Source organism: Danio aesculapii, chromosome 3, assembly GCF_903798145.1.
Source record: "Danio aesculapii chromosome 3, fDanAes4.1, whole genome shotgun sequence".
In the NCBI taxonomy this organism is placed as follows: Eukaryota; Metazoa; Chordata; class Actinopteri; order Cypriniformes; family Danionidae; genus Danio; species Danio aesculapii.
The window spans coordinates 8,593,970-8,621,167 of NC_079437.1; the positions used below are offsets into that span (position 1 = coordinate 8,593,970).

A 27,198-nucleotide genomic window follows, 5' to 3' on the forward strand; every position below is an offset into this window, starting at 1 on the left:
TTCAGATAGGAAGGGTCGGACCTTTCTGATGTTACAGAGTGCGAATCTGCAAGATCGAGCAGTTCTAGAAATGTGGTCAGAGAAGTTCAGTAGGTCATCAATCGTTACTCCAAGGCTTTTTACCATTTTGGATGTAGTGATGGTTGCTCCATCCATCTGGATTGAAAAGTTATGGTGTAGAGTCGGGTTGGCAGAAACTTCAAGCATTTCCGTTTTCGTGAGGTTAAGCTGGAGATGATGATCTTTTATCCAGTGTGAAATGTCTGACAGGCAGGCTGAAATGCGAGCTGGAACCGAGGGATCATCAGGGTGAAAAGAGAGGTATAGCTGGGTGTCATCAGCATAGCAGTGGTAGGAAAAACCATGTTTCTGGATGACTGTTCCTAAGATGAATGGGATGGGAATGGGCAGAATTACAGTCTTTAAAGTGATGAATGTGATTTGCATACATGTCCTTGTGTACAGTGAGATTGGTTTTCCTGTAGTCTTTCAAGCTGACGTCCTTTCGATTTTAATTGTCTAAGAGCAGGAGAGAAACAAGGTGCAGACAGAGTAAATGAAACAGTCCTGGTTTTTAGTGGAGCATGATTATTTAGGAGGTTATGAAGGTTATTGTTGTAGTGAGAGAGCAGTTCATCTGGTGTATAGAGACAGTCAGTACTGGGAAGGCTGTTGATATCAGAAGATAAAGTGTCCAAGTTGATGTCCTTCATTTTTCGGAATGATATTGTGCGTGAAGGATTACATTAGGAAAGTAAGTGATTAACACTGAATGAAAGTAGCATATGACCAGAGAAAGGGAAGGAGTTAGCTTTACAGTTATCAGGTGTAACACCAGAACAGCAGATCAAGTCCAGAATATGACCTTTATCATGTGTGGGAAAGTCTATGTATTGTTGAAGTCCCAAACTAGCTAAACAGGATGTGAAATCTTTGGTAAGAGTGTTGTTGTTATTGTCCATATGTACGTTAAAATCTCCAAGAAGAGAGTGTAGAAAGATGAGTCATGAATGCCGCGAAGTCAGCAATAAATTCATTATTTGGCTTTGGTGGGCGGTATAAAATGGCAATGATTGTGGGAGTTGGTCTAGAGAGCTGACATATAGTTACCTCAAATGATTGACAGGTAGGAATGGTTACTGACACGATCCTCCATTTCTCGCGGTGAATTATCGTGAGACTGCCTCCTCTGCCACAGTCACGTGCTCGAGAAATATAAACAAACCCCGGTGGATTAGCATCACTCAGGGAACTAAAGTCATTTGGCTGCTGCCAAGTTTCAGTTTCATAAAAAGTCAAACTTATGGTCAGAGAGGAGGTCCTGCACAAGATACCCCTTACTCGAAAGCGAGCGTATGTTAAAAAGACCAAAGTTGACATTAGTGCTGGGTTTGACAGCTGTGTTAGCCGACCTGGTCAGGATGAGTTCCTTTAAGTAGGTTTTGCAAAAAATTCTAAATAGCGTCAATGACGTCATATGGTGCGTTTGAATCGACTTGATCCAAAGAATCAGAGGAACATTTTTTGATTGTAGCCCATTCGGTTCAAAAGTTATAAAGATAAGTGGTGGCGCTAGAGAGTTTGAGAGAGTCCAAACTTGTTGTGCTTGAAGATCAGACTGTCTTTTGTCAATAGTTCATAGGGCTGCCATAGAAGCCGGAAGAATACTAACAAGAACTGGAACAGACACAATAGTTGACTACGCACCTTTGGTGGCCCCTAATAACAATAAAAAAAATAAAAAAATAAAGATTCCCTAGACAATATTTTACCAATTTCTTGGTAGTAAACGAATTAATGCCCAAAAATATAAATTTTACCAGAATCAGTCCAGAGCAAGACATTAATAATAATGATTCATATCTAGTGTAAACCAAACATGCAGGTCAAGTTTGTGAGGTAAAGTCTTAATTTTGTACATTTAGTGTTTACTGCTAGTTAATAAAGCATTGTAAGTCAGCGGTGGACAATACCTTGCACAAAGATCACGACAATCTTCAGGGCTTCAAGAAATGAAAGGACACAGATCCACTCCAAACACTCTGACAATCAAAAACTTTTGATCAGCACAACATGTCTAATAAACAGATGACTAGATAAGCTATTATTGGCTATCACTTATCACTAAGCTGACAGTGTTTCTATTGAATCTATAAAATGTTATTAAATATTACACAATCATTGTTCCATCTCAACAATCATTGAATCTTCCAACAAAAAGATTTTGCATTAATGATAAATTTGAGCTTTCCCACACCCCCCCAAAAAAATAAAAAAATTAAACAATGCTTTATCTGTTTAAATGTGAAAAATAAATGTGACATACCTGTCTCACTTTGTAATATAATTTCATAAACAGCAATCCCCCTGATGATATCCACAACTAATGTTGTTATTATCCAAAATACTAAAATCCATGTTCTGCGGACACCTGCCAATGAAAAGATGACCATCAGCATTCATTACACTTCACAGTTTACAAACTAAGACTGATCTCAGATCTGATGCAGATCAATTCACTGTCATCAGCACCCTTAAAACATGTTTTTGATTTTGTTGTGATCAGTTTGCCCTTGTTTATTTATTTATTTGAACCTTGAAGGGTTAGTTCACCCAAAACTGAATGTGTTGTTATACTAAATTTTATACAGTATGTTTACTGACCCTTGTACTTTACTGACTGAAATATCTCCTCGACAAGTGTTTCAGGGACTTTCTCATGACTTTTCACAACACAATCATCATAATTGTTACATTTTTGTTTATAATTTCTCTTCAAACTGCAATAATAACACTAGTACAATGGATGGCTTCTGTTTAATCCCAACTCATTTAAATGTTATAGTATATATTTCTAGTGATATAACATTTATACTTAAATAACCATGCAAGAATGAAATGAACTTACAATTGGCTGCCAGCCAAGGAATACATGACATACCACCCAGCCATAACATGTAACAAATAACCATAGCAGGAGACATCAAAGGTCCTAAAACACAAACAATATAGAAGATCCCATTAGTTTCCCACTCAAACTAAAAGAAATAATGTCATTAAAGCACATAAAATGATTACTGGTGACTAACACTACTATTACAGTACTTTATTATACATTCTGCTTTCTGTAAGTTACTTTGCAACTACAAACACTATCAGTCACTACAGTAATAGAGACTGTAACATTATCATCATTATTATTATCTGCTAACACTAGACCCCATCAGACATTCATCTGACTAAGTAACTGTGTAGGTCTGCGTGTTCTACAACATTTTCCATTTAGTAGACGCTTTTGTCCAAATGACCCCAAACCACCTGCTAACACTCTACTAATACTCCAGTGAGAGGTTGTTGGCATAGAGTTGCAGAAAGGTTAATTATAGCAATGTCATCAAATTAAAGTGTAACCAAGTGAGAGTCTTAAAATGTTTTTACTTTTTGTTTTTTGAGTATTTAACTTCATTGATGCCCATTGATGTTTACATGTAAGCCTACTGGTACCTCTAGTGAACAGTGAACCCGATTTCTTTTTATTTTTTATCACATTTTTACAATCTACTTGTTTCATCTCAGTGTAATACATTTGCAAGAGATCAGTAAACTGTGTCACCTAGAAAGGCAAATCCAAATGAGAAGATCAACTGGAGCATTTCACAGACAGCCAAGAAGATGACGATTAAGAGACGGCAACAAATGTTTTTAAAACCTAATAGAGAGAGAGAGAGAGAGAGAGAGAGAGAGAGAGAGAGAGAGAGAGAGAGAGAGAGAGAGAGAGAGAGTTTTGCATGAGATGAGATGTTTGCGGATGATCTGGTGCTGCTGTCACCAACAGAAGAGGGTCTACAGCGGCAGCTGGATATCCTGCACAGCTTCTGTCAGACCTGGGCCCTGACTGTTAACCCAAAGAAAACCAAAACCCCAATATTCCAGAGGAAACCCAGATGTCAGGGAAACACAACTTCACCCTTGGTATGACAAAAATTGAACCTGCCACAAGCTACACATACCTTGGGTTGAAAATAAGTGCTAATGGAAGACTAAATCTGGCTGTGATGAACTGAAAAAGAAAGCGAGAAGGGCCTTTTACACCATTAAAAAAAATCAACACAAAAAGAAAATCCAGCTCGAATCTGGCTCAGAATTTTCCAGTCAGTTATTGAACCTATGATGCTATACGGGAGTGAAGTGTGGGGTCCTCTCCTCAGTCATGAGTGTGATAAGTGGGATAAGAATCCAGTTGAAAGCCTACATGCAGAGTTTTGCAGGAGCTTCCTCAGGGTATAGAGGAACACACCCAGCAATGCATGCAAGGCAGAATTAGGTGAGTATCCTCTACTAATGCGCATTGAGAAACGATCTGTCAAATTTTGGAAACACATTAAAATGAGTGACCTCAATTCTGATCATATTAAAGCCCTCAAAAACCAGGAAATGGACATTAAAAAATCCCCCTGATTCAGATGGTCCAGAAGCTGCAAACACAAACCTAGCAAAATATGACTAACAGCAGGCAGCATCAGGACACGGACATGCTCATCCACAGAATTAAACGCAACAAATGATAAATGTACGAAAAGAAGAGTATCTGATTTATTAATCTTAGCTTATATATTTAGCCTGTATTAACCATGTATAAGAATAATATAATTCAAAAACTCTTACCTGTACTCAATATGAGGCACATCAGCAAAACACCTCCAAAGCCTACTCCAGAAACTACATGAGGTGTGATGTCTGTATCATATGGTCTCTTTCTCCCGCCATATGAGAAAAGAACTACAGAAATGCAGAAATTGAAAGGCACACAAGATCAATAATCTCCTTAGCAAGTTCACTCTGATAGATGTGGTAAAGTAAACTGTGTTTGTAAAATAATGTTCCCTCAAGTAAATGTAAAATGCAAACAGAAGTCATTTTAACATAATCTGTAGCAGAAACGTGGAGGCCATCATGTGTTCATCAACATTCATTAATTTTCTACTGATTTTCCGGGGCCGAGTCGCAAAGGCAGCTGTCTCAGGAGAAAACCCCAGACTTCCCTGTCCTCAGACACTTCCCCCAGCTCTTCCAGGGGGATCCCTAGACTCTCTTAGGCCAGCCGAGAGACATAGTGCCTCCAGCGTGTACTGGGTCTTCCCCGAGTTCTCCTTCCGGTGGGACATGCCTGGAACACCTCCATAGGTAGGTCCAGGAGGCATCCGAAACAGATGCCAGAGCCCCCTCAGCTGACTTCTCTTGATGTGGAAGAGCAGCGGCTCTACTCCAAGCTCCTCCCGGGTGACAGAGCTCCTCACCCTATCTATAAGGATGCGCCCTACCACCCTGCGAAGGAAACTCATTTCAACCGCTTGTATCCAAGATCTTGTCCTTTTGGTCATTACCCAAAGCTCATGATCATAGGTGAGAGTAGGAACGTAGATTGACCAATAAATTGAGAGCTTCGCCTTTCTGCTCAGCTCCTTCTTTACCACAACGGACCGGTACATCGACTGCATTACTGCTGCCGCTGCACCAATACGCATGACAATCTCACGTCCCATCCTTCCCTCACTCGTGAACAAAACCCCAAGATACTTGAACTCCTCCACCTGGGGAAGGACTCTCCTCCAACCTGGACATGGCAAACCACCCTTTTCCGGTGGAGCACCATGGCCTCGGATTTGGAGGTGCTGATTCTCATCCCAGCCGCGTCACACTCGGCAGCAAACCGCCCCAGTGCATGCTGAAGGTCTATGTTCGATGAAGCCAACAGAACGACATCGTCTGCGAATAACAGAGATGAAATCCTGTGGTCCCCAAACCAGACCCCCTCCAGCCCAAGGCTACGCTTTGAAATTCTGCCCATAAAAATTATAAACAGAATTGGAGACAAGGGGCAGCCCTGCCGAAGCCCAACATGCACTGAAAATAAGTCTGACTTATTGCCGGTAATGCAAACCAGACTCCTACACTGTTCATACAGGGACGAGACTGCCCTTAACAGATCGCCTCTGACCCCATACTCCTACAGCACCCTCCACAGAATGCCACGAGGGACACGGTCAAATGCCTTCTGCAAGTCCACAAAACACATGTGGGCTGGTTGGGCATACTTCCATGAACCCTAGAGCACCCTGGTGATGGTATAGAGCTGGTCCAGTGTACCACGGCCCGGACAAAAACCACATTGTTCCCCCCGGATCCTAGGTTCAACATATTTTAGAAAAAAAATAAAAATTTATTTTGGAAAATATCTGAAACACTGTAATGCTGTGATACTGAAAGTGTACCAGACAGCTGCAATCATTCTCCATTTTTTCTCTCTTTATTTTTGTCATATTTCAAAAAGCTCTCAGAATGATGAACACGGTCTCAGTTGTGTGAAATGTGGATTTACCTGAATAAACAACGACTGTGAAAACTGCTAATTCTCTTGTTGGTGTGAAAACGCTGATCCATGGTTTAAGGCTCTCTGCAGACAGAAAGTGTGAAACACATCAGCTCTTACACACTGTCTTATTACAGTTTTATGTTAGTCCTGTCATGACTGACTAAATTATACGGTTTTCTCTTGACAGAGATCAGCAGATATTCTTACTCCCAAAATTAAATTTCCATACAGGGATGATCATCAATATTCAGATCATCAACACATTAAAAATAATTCCAAAAATACTTTATAAGTAGATGAATTGGGTATTTGTTTAAAAGCAATGTACTTGTACAAAGTACTATATCTACTATTAGTGCACAGATTCATGGCATTACTACTACACACACTGACCTCCAAACATTTGGAAACAGCACGACATAATGTTTTAAAATAAGCCAATTTTGCTCATCAAGGCTGCAAATATTAAAATATATACCGTAAAAATTATTGTGGAATTAAAATATAAAAACATTTTATTTATTGAATGTAGTTTCAAACTTAGTTTATTTGTGTGATTTAAAGCTTTTCATCATCATTACTCCAGTCTTCAGTGTCATATGATCGCTCCAAACATAACTATAAAATAATTATTAGCTGTTCTTTGGTAAAAAGAAGTTCAAAATAAGAGCTTTTATTTGTTTTCAAAACTCTAACGATTCGTTTTGAAGTTTTTAGAGGTCAGTGTATCTGTTATATTGCTGTACTCTGCACTTTCAATATTTGATGACTTAACATGCTTAAATGCAACAAAATCATTCACTAACAATACCATGCTAAGAATTAAAGGGCACCTATTATGCAAAACTCACTTTCATAAGGGGTTTAAACACAGTTGTCTGTGTTTATAAGCAGATTCTCAAGGTAAAAAAGTATTCATTTTATTTTTATAATCACACTTAGATTGACAATGACAATCTCTCCCTCATTAGCACAGGATGTTAGTCACACAGGCATTTTACCTCCGCCCTGTTTTGAAAAAGAGTACAATCTCACTTGAATTTAAAGTGACAGTCACCAAAATTTCACAATTCAGATCAAAGCCTAAAAAGGTCAGATTCAAAGAGTTATGAAACATTATTTGTTTGGTATTTTGAGGTTAAACTTGCCATACACTCTCTAGGGACATCAGAGACTTATTTTACATCTTGCAAACAGGTATTATAGGTCCCCTTTAATGCTGCCATCATTTGAATCAGAATCAGTTTTATTGCCAAGTGTGCTTCACACACACAAGGAATTTGTTTTGGCTAAAGAAGCTTCCAGTGTACATAAAGTGACAAGTGACAACACAAAATAAATATGGAAAAAAAAAAGACGATAAACATCAAACAGATGCGGTTAGTCAAGAAATCTGGATGTTGAATTGTGTGTACAGATTTGTTATAAATATACAGGTTATAAGGTGCTGTGTACAAATGCGAATGGAGAAAGTATTGCATTGTATATTGATATAAGGTGCTGTGTACAAGTGCGTATGAGATAGTATTGCACGTTTATTGCACAGTAGGGGAATATTTAACTGTTCATAAGGTAGACAGCCTGAGGAAAGAAACTTTTCCTGTGTCTGGCTGTTTTTGTGCTCGGTGCTCTGAAGCGCCGACCAGACGGTAACAGTTCGAACAGGTAGTGTGCTGGGTGTGAGGCGTCCAGAGTGATTTTGCGAGCCCTTTTACTCACTCTGGAAGAGTACAGTTCTTGAAGTGTAGAAAGGGTAGTGCCAGTGATTCGTTCAGCAGTCCGGACTATTCGCTGTAGTGTACGGAGGTCGGTTTTGGCAGCTGAGCCGAACCAGACGGTGATTGAAGTGCAGAGGATGGATTGGACGACAGCTGAGTAGAACTGTACGAGCAGCTCCTGTGGCAGGTTGAACTTCCTCAGCTGACGAAGGAAATACAGTCTCTGCTGGGCTTTCTTCACAATAGAGTCTATGTGAATGTCCCACTTCAGATCCTGAGAGGTGGTGGGGCCCAGGAACCTGAATGACTCTACTACAGCCACAGTGCTGTTCATGATGGTGAGTGGGGGGAGTGCAGGGGGTTTCTCCTGAAGTCCACTATCATCTCCACTGTTTTGAGCGTGTTCAGCTCCAGGTTGTTGTATCTGCACCATAAAGCCAGCTGCTCCACCTCCTGTTTATATGCAGACTTGTCACCATTCCGGATGAGGCCAATAACAGTAGTGTCGTCTGCAAACTTAAGGAGCTTTGTGGAGGGGTCTTTTGCGGTGCAGTCGTTGGTGTACAGGGAGAAGAGCAGTGGGGAGAGAACATATCCCTGGGGGGCACCAGTGCTGATGGTATGGCTGTCGGATGTGATTTTGCCCATTCTGACTAGCTGTTGTCTGTCTGTCAGAAAGCTGGTGATCTATTTACAGACAAAGCTGGGGAACAGAGAGCTGGGTCAGTTTGTACTCGAGCAGTGATGGGACGATGGCATTAAAGGCAGAACTGAAGTCCACAAACAGAATCCTTGCGTAGTTCCCTGGTTTGTCCAGATGTTGTAGGGTATAATGCAGTCCCATGTTGACTGCATCATCCACATATCGGTTTGCTCTATAGGCAAACTGTAGGGGGTCCAGCAGGGGTCCAGTGATGTCCTTCAGATATGCTAGCACCAGTCTTTCGAATGACTTCATGGCCACAGATGTTAAGGCCACAGGTCTGTAGTCATTGAGTCCTGTGATCTTTGGCTTCTTCGGGATTGGGATGATAGTGGAGCGCTTAAAGCAGGATGGAACTTTGCGCTGTTCCAGTGATCTGTTGAAGATCTGTGAGAAAATGGGACCCAGCGGGTCAGCACAGATTCTCAGACAGGCTGGAGAAACACAGTCTGGGCCTGGCGCTTTCCTTCTATTCTGTTTACTGAAGATCTGACGCACATTATCCTCACTGATCTGAAGAGCAGGGGGGGAGAGGAAGATGGCTGGAGGTGTTGATGGCTGTGTAGGGCGATGGTCCGGGCTGTGTTGATGTGGTGTTGATGGCTGTGTAGGGAGATGGTCCGGGCGGGTGTGAGGTGTCTGGTCAAAGGTGTCAAATCTACAGTAGAACATATTCAGCTCGTTTGCAATATGTTTATTGCTGTCGATACTGGGGGAAGGTGTCTTGTAATTAGTAATATATTTCAAGCATCTCCACACTGATGCTGGGTCGTTAGCTGAAAACTGGTTTTGCAGCTTTTTGGCATAGCTTTTCTTAGCCACACCAATCTCCTTTGTCAATGTGTTCCTGGCCTGATTGTACAAGATTCTGTCAACACTCCTGTAAGCATCCTCTTTGGCCTGACGAAGCTGTCTGAGTTTTGGTGTGAACCATGGTTTATCATTGTTAAATGACAAGTAGGTCCTGGTAGGGATGCATAACTCCTCACAGAAACTGATGTATGATGTTACAGTCTCTGTGAGCTCGTCCAGATCTGTGGCTGCAGCTTCAAAAACACTCCAGTCAGTGCATTCAAAACAGGCTTGTAAGACCTGCTCTGTGTCGTTGGTCCATCTCTTGACAGTCCTTAATACTGGCTTAGTAGTTTTAAGTTTTTGCCTGTAAGTTGGTATAAGATGAACCAGGCAGTGATCGGAGAGTCCTAGAGCTGCTCAGGCGACGGAGCGATATGCATCCTTTATTGTGGTGTAGCAATGGTCCAAAATGTTATTGTCTCTGGTGGGAAATGTAATGCGTTGTTTGAATTTACAATTGTTTGAATTTTGATTAAAGTCACCAAGAATGATAAATACAGAGTCCGGGTGTTGTTGTTCTGTCTCTGTGATCAGATTGCAGTGCAGTACTCACGTGTGCTTGCGGTGGAATGTAAACACAGACGAGAATGAACGAGGAAAACTCTCTCGGTGAATAAAACGGCTTACAGTTAATGAAAAGCACTTCCACATCAGGACAGCACATCTTCTTTAACACAGTTACATCCATACACCACCTTCTGTTGATGTAAAAGCATGTCCCACCACCGCGCGTCTTGCCCGTTGACTCCGTATCGCGATCTGCTCTGTACAGCTGAAAGTCCGGTAGGTTTAATGCGCTGTCCGGAATGGCTTCGTTTAGCCAGGTTTCCGTGAAACACAGGACAGCAGAGTTGTTAAAGTTCTTGTTTTTGCATGTGAGCAGAAGTAGTTCATCCATTTTGTTAGGAGGAGAGCGGAGATTCGCCAGGTGGATGCTGGGCAGCGCCGTTCTGAAGCCGTGCTGTCTTAGCCTGACGAGCGCGCCGGCTCGCTTCCCACGCTTGCGCGTCTTGTAGCGTTTCCACAATGCGGCTGCTCCGCCGACTACAATGTTCCGCAAAACGCCACAAAAATCAAAATCCAGTTCTTGATTAGTTGGTGTGCACTGCTGAATGTCCAGCAGCTCCTCCCTGGTGCAACTGATCGTGTTTGATAAACATAAAACAGGACAGACTAACAAAAACAGTGCAAACACTGGAGAGCCCCACACCGCCATCTTGATGAGGCCTCCATATATAGGCATATATTAGGAATATATAGTTCTCTTTGTGGAAAATTAAACTTTATATCTCAACATACCTTTAAGATACTTAACATAGGACAAAGCCCAGATCAGCATAAAAGGCCTCAGAATATAAAGAGCAGAGCAGGTGATGGTCTCATGCAAAGATCCTGAAACACAATATTTCATTACAGACAAATAACTGCATTATGAAAATAACTGCATTATGTGAAGACATTACACCTATAAACCATTACTTAACCATTAAAGAATACAAATGCACAAAACACTGACAAGATTCAGTCACAAATCAACAAAACATTAATAAAATAGGATTTATTTTATCTCGAAGATAATCAAGAGCACTAAACTCCTGCACTCACCTTCAGTAAAGCCCCAAAGGATGAAGGCTATGAACATACAGAGGTTTGGGAAAAGGATCAGAGAAAGCTGAAGATTCCAGATTGTGCTGCTGGAGACTAAAGAGGAAATGCAGAATAATCACAATTACAAGAACAAAACACTTACACTGACACGGAGTACAGACTTATTCACTTAATAACATACCAGTGTTTTTCAGTCTGCAGTAGATCAGACAGAAGAGCAGAAGAACAGCTCCAGATCCAGCAGCAACACAGAGGACCAGCACAGCTATGTGCAAAGAAGAGAAACCTGGAAGGGGAAACATCAGTTATAACACTGCACAGAACAGACATAGGATAGTTACTTTTTTCCAATAATGGGTGTTTTGCACAAAACCCCAAACATACAACCCTAGTCTGAACATTTTCATGCATTTTGATGTTCAAACCATATAAGCTTATGCTTTTAAAAACATTTTCATATTCAGCTCAACATGAGCAATTGAACAAACTACATTTAACAACCATTGCAACTATTTTTTTCGTTTAGGTTTTTTAATGATAGGTGAGATTAAACCATTCAAAAACTCTTATTCACAAATTGTTAAACATCCAGCGAATAACTCATTGCTCCCAGTCCACAGTTAAATAACATTAACAAAACAAATTGACAGTTTCAATTTCAGTTTTGCAATCGATTTACTTTTTAATTTTTTGCTAAATGAATGTTAGTCAAATCAGCTCACAAGCTACTAAATCAATTACTATATTATCAGAGACCATAAATATGAGAAGCTAGTTATTTTACACATGCCAAAAGTAGGCACTGAGGTCCACCCTATTTCACCAAGTCCATTGACTGTGCAATTTCTGGCCTCATTCCCGTGTCTTGTCATATGTCCACACACACAAACCGAAATACCTTGGAATGTGGCTAATTTAACAAATAAATAAACAAACATGATTGTATTAAGCTTGTTAATATTAAAATGACGGAAAAGACTACAAAAATATATTAATTTTATTATTATGTTTCTATTTTACATACTTCTAAAGCATAACAATAACCTGGTTTCAGAGGTGGGTAGTAACTTACATTTACTTTGTTACATTTACTTAGTAAAATTAGTCAAATTATTGGGTAACAAGTACTTTTTAATTACATTTAAATGTGTAATTTTACTCTTACTTAAGTAAATTATTAGAGAAAAATCATTACTCTTACTTCGCTACATTTCGCGGCGTGTCTCCATTACGCCCCATTCACACGGGGTGTCAGGTTCAACGCTTCCCATTCACTTTGAATGGGTGACGTCAGGCGTTGCCGAACTGCATTGTGGATCTGTTGGTGCCGCTTCAGATGCGTTAAGCTGCGGTCACACTAGAGTTTGATAATGCGAAATGCGCAATCGAGGATCAAAACAGGACCTCTCTGGACAGAAATTTAAAACATTGAGCAATCGCTCGCATTTTTAAATGTCTAATCATCTTGTTTAATCCCGCCCCTTTTCGTAGCGATGTACGACAGAATTTCGCACACACAAACTCCAGTGTGACCGCAGTTTCAGGCTTGTTTGAGATGGCCAAAATCTGCGCAGAATCGATCACCGCAAGGTGCATGCCTGTTAAAAATGTGTCCGAGTTGCTTTCGCCTCGCTCTGATGTCACGCTGACGTGCGCCAAAAAACTCTCGCGACGCCGAGGCGGGTACCTCGGATTGAGCAGTCGGCAGCAGTTGCTCTCCAAAGACTCCGCTCACAAAAAGCATGATGGGAAACGACTTGCTGACGACACAGCTTAATGCTATTGGACGAGACTGACACATTACACCTTATTCTGTCTTGTTTTTACTAAGGTTTATACCTGGCTTTGTTGAATACATTCTTAGTTTTTTCACTGATAATAAAAAAGTCATAAAGAGCATTGCATATGGTTATATTTTAACATTTGTTGAATATACAGATTTATATTTTAAATACAGCCTTTTAAGTAATGAGCTGTTCATCTTCTGTGATTGTGACCATCTTTTTGTAAAAACAGTGATATTTCAATTGCATCCACTCCCACATTAAAAAAATCATGGCTGAAGTCTATGAAGACGTGCGAGTTTATACCGTGGTCCTGCTCGCCATTTGCAGGTCCGAGAAAGACGGTCACGCAGTCTGCCCAGTGAGTTTATCGGACCAGGTCACCCGGCCTCAAGTTCAGTCTATGTTTTTACTCCAAGATGTCAACAAGAATAGTTTCATAATGTGATGCATGCATTGAACTGACATCGCAACATATACATGAATGACAGCTCTGACCTGAAAAACATGTAGTGGCGAGTGGCAAAATTATCCATATTTTTAGACCTTATTAACGGTAACTGGGATAACTAAAGAAACTGCTGTTTAATGGAATAACTGATTAGCCTTACACACACTAGTCATTTAACCATTAAAAATATAACTTTTAAAGGGCACATAGGTTACCCCTTTTTCATATTTAATATAAGTCTTTTGTGTCCCCAGAATGTGTCTGTAAAGTTTCAGCTCAAAACAACCATCAGAATATTTATTATAGCTGTTTGAAGTGTCTGTATTATAGCTGGAAAAAAGGTTTTGCTGTTTTTTTTTGTACTGGGCCTTTAAGGCTAGTCCTCACAGCCCACCGTTCCCACGTGCTTGTCAGCAATCGCCGCCCTCGGCTGCCTCAGGAAGCAGATCTCATGTAACGTGTGTGAGAAATACTACAGTAAGAACTTTAACAATCAGTATTTAATGCATTTTTTTGTGGATTTGCAACAATGAGTCACACACAATCTCATTACAAAGTTCACGCACACACACAGCGAAGACACAAACACATAGCGCACACACATACACACACACACAAACGTAGTGCAGACATACACACACACACACACACACACACACACACACACACACACACATAGTTCAGACACGCAGACACACACACACACACAGAGAGAGAGAGAGAGAGAGCACGTTAAGCTTTGCACTCGTTTTGCATGCATATGTGACAGGATACAGTTTAATCTCCACTGCTGTATGATTATCTGTTATATTAATGTACAAAATAAACCTGATTTAACATCCACAAACCGCGATTGAAGCGTCTTCCTTAATAATTGTTCTGACACGCGGCTGTGCTGATTAAGTAAAGTGAATCGCTATAATTCATAACACACATGCTCTGTTTTAAAACATGTTAAACATGTGAAACTCACTCTTGATCACTTTTGATGATGATTGATGACTCTAGTGAACTGAAAACACCTTTTATTCCCAGCTGCTTTGCGCTCGTCCTGTCTTGATTATATGATTATACACGTGACTACCGGACATGTTAATGCCTGCAGCTGTCAATCAATATTGGTGGGCGGGGGGGACCGCACTCCTACGTAAAGTTTCGGTCGATCTGAAAACCAATCCAATTGGTCCACCGTTTTTATGTTGTTAAATTTGAAAAAAAAAAGGACTGGGTGTGTTTATATCACCCCAAAATGACCGTTTATACACTATACTTACACACATTTCTGTCCAAACAGCTTGAAAAGTAGATTTTTCACCATAGGTGCCCTTTAAACAATATTTTTCAACAAACAATTGCTTTAAAAAAAATATATTATCAACACATTTCTATAGTTTTAATATCTCATTTCTAATAACTGATTTCTTTTATCTTTGCCATGATGACAGTAAATAATATTTGACTAGATATTTTTCAAGACACTAGAAAGACTAAAATTGAGTTATTGACATATTCTTATTAAATGACAGCTTATTTACATTATGGGATGTTTTTTTTTTTTTTAAAGTTGTTTACATTAAGACTTTTTATTTAAAAAACAAATGTTACACACATAATGTTTGCTATGGAATGCTCAGAACGCCGATAGAACCTTATAATTCCAAGGTGACGATTTTTCAAGTGACATTTAAAGGCTTAACCAAGTTAATTCAACAAGTTATGGTAATTAATGATGGTTTGTTCTGACAGTCAAAAGAAATATTGCTTAAGGGGGCTAATAATTTTGAACCTAAAATGGTTTTAAAAACATTAAAAACAAGTAAGATCTTCTTCAGAAACAAATATAGGAAATACTATGAAAATTTATATATATATATATATATATATATATATATATATATATATATATATATATATATTTATATATAAAATGAAAAGTAACTAGTAACTATTTACTTGAGTAATTTTTTCATCAGATACTTTTTTACTCTTACTCGAGTAACTTTTAAGATTGTTACTTGTACTTTTACTTGAGTATAGAATTTGGATACTCTACCCACCTCTGCCTGGTTTACATTTATAAGATATAACAGAAATAAAAAGTTGTTAGTCAGTGAAAGTCAGGGAAATTAATTTTTGGCTTGGAGCATTGGCTTCTCGTTGTCCATTTGCCATGCTGGAGAGGATCAGACTGTGCAAAAGCTGTGCAAGAGTGCATCACCTTGAATACAGCTCTCATCTGATTGGCTAAAAGATACGAGCGATCTGCTGCTGCAAAGGAGAGTCTCAAAAATACAAACATCGAGAGCGATTCGTTTGTGAAAAGGGATTTGCACATTCTCATTTAGGATGAACTCACAAATTTTAAACATTCAAAACTTTTTGTATACTCTTATACGTTTGTATTTTATGAATATGTATTTTTACTTTGTGCACGTGAATTGTTTTTGTGAATATATATGAATATTTTGCGCAGGTAAATTTAGTTTTACGCTTGTGAATTTGGCTACACATGTGTACATGGTGTCTTTGCGTGAATTGCTTGATACTTGGCTTGCTGTCCTAGATGAAGGCTCCACTTTTGTGTGTGTGTGGTGTTAATATAGTTTAATACCTGGTGGGATAAAATTGACCCAAGAGGACAACCGTTGTACCCTAAAATGTGTCCAACCTTACCATGACAATAGAAAATTATAATTGATTTCCTAATGTTGGAGTCATTTTAGAAAATCTCACCAAACATCAAGATAAAAAATATTGTTTAGATTTTTTTCTGCTGTTGAAATGATGTATGGGTCATTTTTTAACCGTAAGTCAACAGAAGAGTTTTACAACAACTGTGAATCTGGCTTAATGAATCAGAATCAAGGATAAATAGCAACAACAACACTGTTAACACTAAGTTCAAATGTATAATGATAAAAGCAATTGGCAAATTGTCAACATTGTTTAGTAAGTTTGTAAGTTAAGTTTAGAGCATATTGACCATATTTATTCCTTACCTCGTCCCTCCAGCTCAACAGTTGCTTTGGCTGATAAATCTCCAGCAAACACTTGACATATGTAAACTCCTTTGTCCTCAGTTCTGACACTCCTCAGTCTGAGAGAGAAGTTTCCTTTGAGGATTTCAAAAGTGAAGAACCTAACTCTGCCTCTGAATGGCTTTGCACCTTTGACAATTTCCTTGTTTTGGTAAAACAGAACTAGAAAATGTCCATATTTATCTGTTTTCATCCATAAAACTTTAATGTGTTCAGGTGTGATGTGAGAGTCTACAAAGCAGTTCAGAGTCACATCATCACCAACATATGCAGAAACAGGATGATTTGATCCTGATACTAACAAACGCTCTGAAAGAAAACAAATAGTTTCATATTTTACATCAAATGTTATTTGATTTACATTTTCAGCTCAATTCAAGTTGATTTCACTCACCAACATATTTTATCTGAGCCACAGTTTGTCCAGTATCCTGCTGACTGTAAACTCTACATCTGTATATTCCTTCATCTTGAGCTCTGAGTTTGTTTAGACGGAGGGAGAAGTTTCCATGTTGAATCTCCTCAGTAAAGAAATTAGCTCTACCATAATAATCCTGCTGCTGGGCCTCTGGGCGACTCTTACCATCTTGATACAGATGAACCAGGATCCCTGAGTCTGTTCTTCTCCATTGCACCTCCAGATTCTTCAATGTTAAAGCTTTATCAACATAACAGGGCAAAACCACTGAAGATCCCAGAGGAGCAGACAGAGGAGCAGAGGGACCACGAACAGCTAAGCCTAAAAAAAAAGAATAAAACTGAAAGCTGCCAATAACATTGAAAAAAAAAAAAATTTAAAAAAAAAATTGCAAAGAAAGCATAATCGGAGAGACAGGTGAAAGGTCAAGGCAGGTGGCAAAACACACATTAATAAGACAGTAAACACAGGTCAAAACACAGATAGACAATCTAAAAACGCTTTGTGATTGTCACTACAGGGAAATAAAAGTAAGCAAAGCATATGTGTGTGTGTGTGTGTGTGTGTGTGTGTGTGTGTGTGTGTGTGTGTGTGTGTGTGTGTGTGTGTGTGAGAGAGAGAGAGCTATTAATATAGTCCATGTCCTTAGTGCTGAACAGCTTTAGCGGTGTTTGCGTAATCAAGAGTTGATCTGGGACTGGTGTGTGAGTGAAGTGCATTATGGGATATGTCATTCAGTTCATTGGCAGATGTGTAGTTGAGGTGAATGACAGGGTTTGTTCTCCAGCGATCTGAAAAAGCAGATCATAACAATTATTTTTATTGATGTACAATTTTTGTGGAAGCTGTGGTACATTCAACTTTTCAGTATACTTTTATGAATAGAAATACGATTAAAACATTTTATTATACTATGATCTACTACATTACATTAGAATAGTACATTTTAAAACATAAATCAGCACAAAGCTGTTTTTAAAACTGATTACTGAAAGTGTTCTCTACACCAAGCTGAAAAGAGAGCCCATTTTAGGGCATAAAGCTTCCTTGTGGAGGGAGCCCTGGAGCTTAGAATGGTCTGAGCAACCTCGGTTGACAGTCCATACTCTATGAGGTGGGACCCCTCAGAGGCCACACCCACAGTTTCCACAGGTCGGGTTGGGGATGAAGTATCATTCCTCACGCCTGGGACAGAAGGTCCCTCCTGATGGGAATCTCCCACGGGAGATCCGCCAGCAGGGCTATGAGGTCTGAAAACCAAATTCTCGTAGGCCAAAATGGGGCTACAGCAGTAACTGAACTCAGTCTTGACGGACCCTCTCCAGGACTCCTGGGAGCAGAGCGACCAGGGGAAAAGCATACAGACGTAGCCTCGGCCACGTCTGCACCATGGCATCCAGTCACAGAGGGGCTGGATGCGAGAGAGAAAACCACAGTATGCAATGTGTGGTGTCTTGGGAAGTAAACAGGTCTACCTGCACTCTCCCGAATTTTTCCCAAATGGTCTCCACCACCTCGGGGTGAAGTTTCCATTTCCCGGATCTCACCCCCTGCCTCGACAGGAGATCTGCTCCCATGTTTAGATGGCCCGGGACATACATTGCCCTGATGGACGGAATTTTGTTCTGGGCCCACAGGAGGATCCGATGTGCCAGCTTGCATAGCATTCGAGACCTCAGACCCCCCTGGTGGTTGATGTAAGCGACCACCGATGTGTTGTCCGACTAGAATATGATGGCCCCTTAAATCCGGGAGAAAGTGTTTTAAGGTCAGAAACACGGCCATCATCTCCAGGCAGTTTATGTGCCAAGAACGATGATGTTCTCCCCATTGTCCCGCTGCGGGAAGCCCCCTCAGGGTTGCTCCCCAGCCCGTGAAAGAAGCATCTGTCATAAGCATGACGCGATGACAGACAGCCCCCAACACTGGGCCCTGGGACAGGAACCAGGGCATTTTACACATACTTAAGGCTTGAAGGCAGCACCACGAGACCTTGATCATGCGGAAAGGATTCCCCTTGAGGGAAAACCCCCTGGATTTTAGCCACCACTGCAGGGGTCTCATGTACAGCAGACCAAACGGAATCACGCTGGCTGCTGCTGCCATGAGACCCAACAATCTCTGAAAGTGTTCCACAGTGATGAACTTGCCTAGTTTGACTCTGTGTACGACTGACTGAATCGAATCGATTCATGGCGGGGACAGACGTGCTCGCTTAGTCATGGAGTCCCATAGCACACCTAAAAAAAATGGTCGTCCTGGCTGGAACAAGCACACTTTTTGCGGTGTTCAACCGAAACCCCAACCTTCTGATATGGGTAAGAATGACATCTCGATGTCAAACTGCCATATCATGAGTCTTATGTCATGAGTCTTAGCCAATTGTCTTTGTAGTTTAGGATACGTATACCCTGAATACGAATTGGAGCTAGAGCCGCTTCGACTACTTTGGTGAAGGTTCGAGGTGACAGAGCTAGGCCGAATGGAAGAACCAGATACTGGAACGCTTTGCCTCTGAAAGCGAACCTCAGGTACTTCCTGTGTTGGGGAATGATGGATATATGGAAGTATGCGTCTTTCAGGTCTATTGTCACAAACCAGTCCTCGAACTGAATTTGTGACACCACGTTTTTGATGGTTAACATCCTGAACCTGAGGGCCCTGACGGACCGATTTAGATTTCTCAGATCTAATATGGGACGCAGTCCCCCATCCTTTTTGGGAACTATAAAATACTGGCTGTAAAACCCTGATTCTCTGTTGAGTGGGAGAACACGCTCTATTGCGCCTTTTTTAATAGAGCCAGTACTTCCTGTTCCATAACCAGAGCCTGTTCTGGCTTCACTACGGTGGGTGTAACACCGTTGAAGTGAGGTGGGCGTGCACAAAACTGTATTTTGTAGCAGTGTTCCACCGTGAACAGGACCCACTGAGACACCATCGGTAGGTGTTTCCACGCTGCCAAAAAATGTGCTAGGGGTACCAGCCTCTCAAGACTGGCCTCTGGTTGCTCTTGGACCCTCCGAAGAGGGGGTGGGGCCCCCAATGCCCTCAGACACTGAGGAATGCCCACTCCGGGAGACAAAGATCCCCCCACTAATGTAAGTGGTGAGGTGGTGTGTCCCTTTCTCTACGGACCCTTGTTCAATGAGGGCGCCGAATGGTGCTTTCGATGTCCAGGAGGGCCCTGAGAAGCCTGACTCCCAACACGTCAGGACTTTCTTTTATCCTTCGCCTTTCTCAAAATTAATATTTTCCTCGTGGAATTTTTAAGGAAGGCTCAGGCTGAGAGCGTGCTCCCAAGGCCCTCTTTTCCTGAGGGGGAGCCCGAGACGCCACACTCTCCTTTAGTACCGCACGATATGAGGAGGTGGTTGACGGCTGGGGCTGTCTTTTAACAGCCCCCCCGACTTTTAGATCTTGGGGGGAGAAAGTCCCCGAGTTTTTCACTCTGTCAAAGGATTTGGCGACGCGATCGACGGGGTCACCGAAAAGCCCTGAACTCGATATTGGAGCGTCCATAAAAATAGCTCTAATGGTTTCTGACACCTCTGCTCAGTAGCCACCAGGGTTGCCATAGACGGCCCCAAACTAGAGGCCGCCTCTTTAGTAGCTCTTAAAGCTAAATCCGACGCCCGAAGAGCTTCTCGAAGCTGTTCGGGTGTTGCTCCCCTGCCATCTAAGCACTCTTTAATTAGGTCAGCCTGATATGCCTGCAACACTGACATAGTGTGCAGGCATCCGACAGACTGACCAGCCGTCATGTATGCTTTGCCAACTAGACCAGATGTGACTCTTAATGGTCTAGACGAGAAAGGACGGACCCTTGCAGATTTTAAATCTGGACGAAGATGACGTGCTAGATCCTCTTCTATTTTTGGCATTTCTATACATGCTTTTTCCCTCAGCCCACGAACTGCTGGATGAATTTGGTGTCAATAAACGAGCTGAACACGGATTATTCCATGCTTTAGAAACAGCGTGATGTAGTTCGGGACAGAAAGGGAGGTCCCTCAGTGAAGGATCAACTCTGCTGGGTTATTCTCTCTCATCCAGCATTCCTGTCAGACGCAGCTGCTGCTGCTCACGTGCTGGCTGCCAGTCTATTACATCAAACCTGTCAGCAGCATGTGAAATCACTTCCACTAACACCTCATATTCTACTGACCGGGGCGGCAGATCCCCTGACCCTCTTTGCCTTTGCTGCAGCGGAGCATCGGTTTCCTCGGAAACGGATGACTCCGCCCCCCCACGAGGCACCGAAGAAACCGCAGAGCGTGCTTCTGACACTCCCAAGGGAGGATTAGAGTCCGTCTCCATCTTGTCCGCTAAATCTAATTGTGAACCCCATAACCGAAGTCGCCGCTCAGCCTCAGCACAAGCGGGACCCGAACCGCGAGGAGCGCGAGCTTTATTTAAGAACTCCCTCCAACTACGCAGCACTTTGCGGGAGAGAGCATCACAGTGCCCACAGTCAGCATTCTCAAATGCTGCCAGGGCATGCTCCTCTCCCAAACACTCTAAACACAAATCATGTGAGTCATCAGCCGTGATAAAACGGGGACATGGAGGCACACAGTATTTAAAGTTTTCTGCCCTATCAAAACAAAAAAGCAAGTTTGTCAGTTTTTTTGTATTTTGTGTATGCAAAGTCAGTAATGAATGGTCACAGAGAGGGTGTTTTTTTTTCACGTGCGTGCTTCTTGAAAGCAAAGTTAACACTGAATGCTCAGTGCAGGCTTTTATACTCTCTGGTCTGACGACACTGCTTAATTACATTAGATTGATTTCACATGTGCTTCAAGACGCGTATAAAAGAGGTGTTCCCCTAGCGTTCTGGTTAGACGCAGTGTTGAAGTTCCCTTCAAGGGGAATCGGCACTTCTCCTTTAATTCGTACTAGCGCCTAAACTAGCGAGGGAATCCCCAGAGCCGCCTCCTCTGCCCGGATACTTATGTAACGGTCACCGCTTTGAAAAGTTTCTGAAACATATCTGGTGAGTAAATCAACATATGCTTACTTGTAAAAGGCTTCCTGAGTGTAAAAAAATGATTGTTTGTTATTCGTGTACATTAATTAGGTTATTTCAAACACTGCAGCCATTTTAACATGGGTCATTCGCGGCAGTCCATGTAACGTTAGTTCATAGGCTTGTGTAATACCATACGCTTGAATTATTTTAAGTGTTGAAAACTATTAAAGCTGGAACGTTAACGTTAATGTATTTAAATGACCGCGTTTGCACTTTCTCAGACATTTATCGTTAGTAAGTTTGGCTAGTTCTGTAGTCCTGACAGAGAATATGTTCTGTAATCCTGCAGGGACATCTTAGTCAACCTTTTTTCTCCCGCATGCTATTGTGCTTAAAACTATAAGCTAAACTTTGCATGTACACAATATTTCCGTTTCATTAAAGGCATTTAGTGCGTTGTAAACAGCCACCTGTCTGTAAAACTGATTCATATTTTAGCAGCCTAACGACCAAAGAGAAGTCCCTACCCTGGTAATATTAACGTTACCGCAACCAATTTCCCCTCTCTTTGGAGAGTTGCTGAAGCATGATGTATGGCGAGTAAATCAACTTAAATTTAATATAAAGTTAACCTTTTTGCCCAGAAATATAGTTATGTGCGCATTTGTAGTTCAATTATTCAAAACTACTGCAGTAGTTGTAAATTTTGGCAGATCATTTGTGGTTGCTTAGTGCTTGAATACACTTTCACATTGACAGTTATTAACATTATTTTAATAACTAAATGCATGTGTGTGTGTTCAAATGACCGCATTTTTGCCTTTTCAAAAATTAAAAAGGGTTTGTTCACCTATATAATAAAATTGACACTTTATTCTGTATTTTAGAACCCAAACTAGCAAGGGAAGCCCCTGCATCTGCCTTTGCAATACCTTCAGATAATATTGCATGTTATGGAATACATATCACCATGTAATGTTTATTTATTTTATATAAATTAATGTTTTAATGGCTTATTTGTTGCCTTTGTATAGTTAGCTAACAAATGCACCTAAACACTGTGAAATTTCTTGTCATTTTTTTGTTAAAACTTAAAATATTATTTATTGTATTATTTACAGGTTTGATTTGTAGAATTATCAAGAATCAACACAAAGGTATGTGAAGATACATGAGGCACGATTTGTGATGTTCATCGCTAAAGCTTGGTCTTCCTTTTTTTTATTTTTTTTATGCATATGTGTTAGAGACTAATGTGTTGTTTTTTTAACAGCTACAGTTCTCCATACAATAATACAAGACCCTGACTGTGACGATGGCTGAGTAGAGACTGATTGAGATGGTGTATTTCCAGAGTTGGTGGAATGACCAAGCATAACTTCTTGGTCATTTGTGGTGATAATAATGAAGGTATGTCATGGAGGAGATTAATATAAGTTTGATAAAGTTCTGTATTTGTTTCATAATAAGCTGAAGGGGTATTAGTGCATGAGAGAATAACAAATGACATGAAGGTGATAAGTTTTGTATTGTGGGTGAACTGTTACTTAAATAATGTTCTGCTCTTTGCTTTGCACTTTCCCCCTTGTGTGTATCCTAATATTTTAGACTCCATTTGGACCTGAAACATCTGCTAGACTGCTAGAAAGGTGGCGTCAATACTGGACCCGAAAGGGCCTAACAAGTTGAATCTGGTAAAGAAACACACACTGGTTGCAAAAAATTAAATATGGGAATCAACAGTTTCCGTATTTCATAATTCATGTTTTGTTTATTCACTGTTATTAATTGTGTACAAATTGCAGCATTGATCTCCGCCTGGTCAATTATTGATGATGAAACTTTTATTTTGAAATTTGTGTAGTTTTAAATATAATATTGTATTAGAAATGATATAGAGGGAATTTTGTCTATAAACAGACAGAAAATGTTCATTACAAAGTTTTTGTACCATAATGTACACCACCAACCCAGACAATATACAGTTTCACTTCAGACTATTATAAATGTCATTAAATGTAACTTTTGAAAGTCAGTAATTGTTGGAGAAAAGATAAAGATCACAATATGGAATTTAACAGAAATCACAAAATACAGAAAACTGTTAGCTTAGGGATATTTTTTACACTGTGGCCAATATTTGTGGGAAGTCAGCATCACTAAATAATATAAAAGAATTTAAGCTCCTCTAAATTTTGCTCCAAATGTTGTGTTAAACAGAGAGACAGCTACCTGTTTTTTTTTCTGTTATAGGTCATGGAAATGCAGCTTTTTAGTCAGGGAAAGGCAGGGAATTTGGCTTATTTGGCTTAGAGTGGGAACTCTTATGTCTGCATATATATACAGTATATATATATATATACAGTATATATATATATATATATATATATATATATATATATATATATATATATATATATATATATATATATATATATATATATATAAATATTTCTTTCAATTGATTGATTCAATTATGACATACCTAGTCATAGTGGTTAACCCAATTGTTTTTAGAGATTGCAACTGTGATACTTTTTTCTACTTTTGCATATCCTGTCACCTCAACCAGCTGGGAGAGTCAAGTTGTGGATCATCATGTAGATTTTCAAATGGTGAGTTTAGATTTGTTGAAAATATTATATTTACTTCCGCTGAATGTCTTCTTTTGAATATATCATAGAATTTGATTGCAATTTGTTTTCAAACATTTTTCTCAGTCATGCTGGAGTTTTGAAGAGTTCTTAGATGAGCGTCAGCTACCCTATATCCTTGCACCAGACGAGTGATCAGCAGCTACTACATCGTCATGCTGTGACTACTACTACAAAGGTCATCCTGTGGCTGGGAAGCATATCATTCCCAGGACATGCTTGATGAGATTTCCTAGGTCCAGTTTGTTTTCATACAAGTTTCAGCATTTATACCTTCATTCAGACTGCTGTTTTTGATATTGATGACCAAGGAAACACCAGAAGTGAAAGATTTGCAAGCCAAGTTGTTCTTTTGAGTTTAAAATGTAATTTCAGGAGAAAACTATATGTGCTACTTTATTGAACTTTCAAATTGCTCTGATGAAACAACAAATTCAATTGTTAAAACACCTGTAGATTTGCCAGCTCTGTTTATGTGTGGACGAACGGATGGAACAGCCTTCTCGAACACTGGTCATACATATTTTGTTGATATTGACTGTTTTAATAAAAATTATAAAGCATATTTGCCATATTGTTGCATTTTAAAAACTGAATGAATTGTTGAAGTGGTGAACGTTTTCAAATAAAATGTTTTTTGTAATTTACAATCTTTATCTTTACCATATTTACACTCAAGAGAGTTAAATAAAATAACAATATATTGTAGTAAAAAAACTACACCGAACACCAACATGAAATTTATTTTACACCAGGCGGTGTTAAATATAGTTACGTTTTTAACTCTGCACAGAGTTAAATTTAACCCTAATGTGTCAATGTGCCAACACTTGAAAGTGTTGATCTAACTCTGTTGAGAGTGGACCCCATGAGACACTTTCAAAGTGTTGAAATTAACTACCTAAGAGTTGTTTTGAGTCCCCATATTTTGCTGCGTATTCAGCCTTTCAGTATAGGCCTACAGCAAAGTAGAAAGAGTTTGGCCTCATAATCCCCCAAACAGCTGTAAAAATTGACCAAAAACAAATTTTATTCTGTCACTAATTGATATATATATATATTCATCATAATAGAAAATAGTTTTGTTTTTAGAATATTTATTAGTGATGCCTGCAATGATTACAGAATAACCAAAAAATACAAAGAATGGCAATCACTGATTTTTTAAATCACTTACAACAATTGCAAAATGAGACCGAAAGGACAGAAGCACAGATTCATCTGGCAGAGGAACAACGGACTCTGACCAAACTTCAGCAAACCAAAGCCAGACTTGAGATCCGCCTCCTAAAGGCTACGCTCAGACAAGCTTGTCTCTCCACATCAGATGAGGAAGTCTGAAATTATTGTAGAGTTTTTGACATAGTGTCTTTTTTTTAATTCAATACATCTATATTTGAAACTTGTTATAAATATCCTCAATGTACAGTGTTTGTGTTGTAGGTCTCAGATGAGCGGACTGCTGGAAGAGGATGGGGTGGGGGTTTTCTGGTTTTTAGTTTTTTTAAATGTGTGTGTTTTCATTTCAAATAAAAATAAAGTTATATTGACCCCACACTGGCTATTCTACTTGTTGCTCTTTACATATCTATAGTTCTACATTGTGATTTCCTATCCTTTTTGGGCACTGGTTATCCAGATTTATTGATCCTGAAAAGTTCCGATCCGGATCAGATTGATCCAATCCGATGTTTTTTTGAAAAACTGGCTCAAAAAGTAAGATGGATTATGTGATCACGGATCGCAAAAACAGGATTACTAAATCCGGATGAATTTTATCCGGATTAAACCTTTTGAAAAACCTGGCCTAGGTGTCTTCAGTCCCTAAACATCTTTTAAGTGTTGTGAAAATGAGTGGTAATATTACAAACTGGTAATGCGTTAATGTTACAACTTTTTCTGAAAAAAATTTAAAATAAAAATCATTAGGAACACATTAAGTAATGTTTGTTGTGTAGTCTGCATGCAATACAAGTTACATGTTTAATGCAGACTATACAACCAACATTTAATGTGTCCCTATACATAGCAGATTTTTTTCAACACATTTCTAAATATAATAGTTTTAATAACTCATCTCTAATAACTGATTTATTTTCTCTTTGCCATGATGACAGTAAATAATATTTGACTAGATATCTTTCAAGACACTTCTATACAGCTTAAGCTGACATTTTAAGGCTTAACTAGGTTAATTGGGTTAATTAGGCAGGTTAGGGTAATTATGCAAGTTATTGTATAATGATGGTTTGTTCTGTAGACTATCGAAAAAATATAGCTTAAAGGGGCTAATAATATTGACCTTAAAATTCTAACTGAAATGAAACAAATAAGACTTTCTCCAGAAGAAAAAATATTATCAGACTGAAAATTTCTTTGCTCTGTTAAACATCATTTGGGAGAAAATTCAAAGGGGGGGCTAATAATTCTAACTTTAACTGTGTATATATATATATATATATATATAGTTTAACAATGGTAACTATAGTAAAAACCATGGTTTCTTTTAGTAAGGGACTTTTCTGTATGCTTACAGAAACCTACACCGTAAATTCAATATACTTATGGTATACTTATGGTAGCCTACTTGTGTTGCTTATCTGCTTGTTATCACCCAAGCATTA

The 27,198-nt window shown here is 39.7% G+C and overlaps 1 protein-coding gene across 1 annotated transcript in view; it reads right to left on the reverse strand.

The window, feature by feature from the left end:
- Positions 1-27,198, reverse strand: part of LOC130217111 (uncharacterized) — a 45,855-nt gene that overhangs the window by 11,518 nt on the left and 7,139 nt on the right. Inside the window, exons 4-14 of the mRNA XM_056449140.1 lie at positions 16,925-17,269; positions 16,492-16,839; positions 11,439-11,543; positions 11,255-11,350; positions 10,949-11,041; positions 6,380-6,454; positions 4,666-4,779; positions 3,614-3,709; positions 2,909-2,992; positions 2,327-2,431; positions 1,974-2,042 (exon numbers count right to left, since the gene is read on the reverse strand). Of these exons, the coding sequence (XP_056305115.1) occupies positions 1,974-2,042; positions 2,327-2,431; positions 2,909-2,992; positions 3,614-3,709; positions 4,666-4,779; positions 6,380-6,454; positions 10,949-11,041; positions 11,255-11,350; positions 11,439-11,543; positions 16,492-16,839; positions 16,925-17,269 (1,530 nt within the window). The remainder of the gene's footprint in view (positions 1-1,973; positions 2,043-2,326; positions 2,432-2,908; positions 2,993-3,613; positions 3,710-4,665; positions 4,780-6,379; positions 6,455-10,948; positions 11,042-11,254; positions 11,351-11,438; positions 11,544-16,491; positions 16,840-16,924; positions 17,270-27,198) is intronic.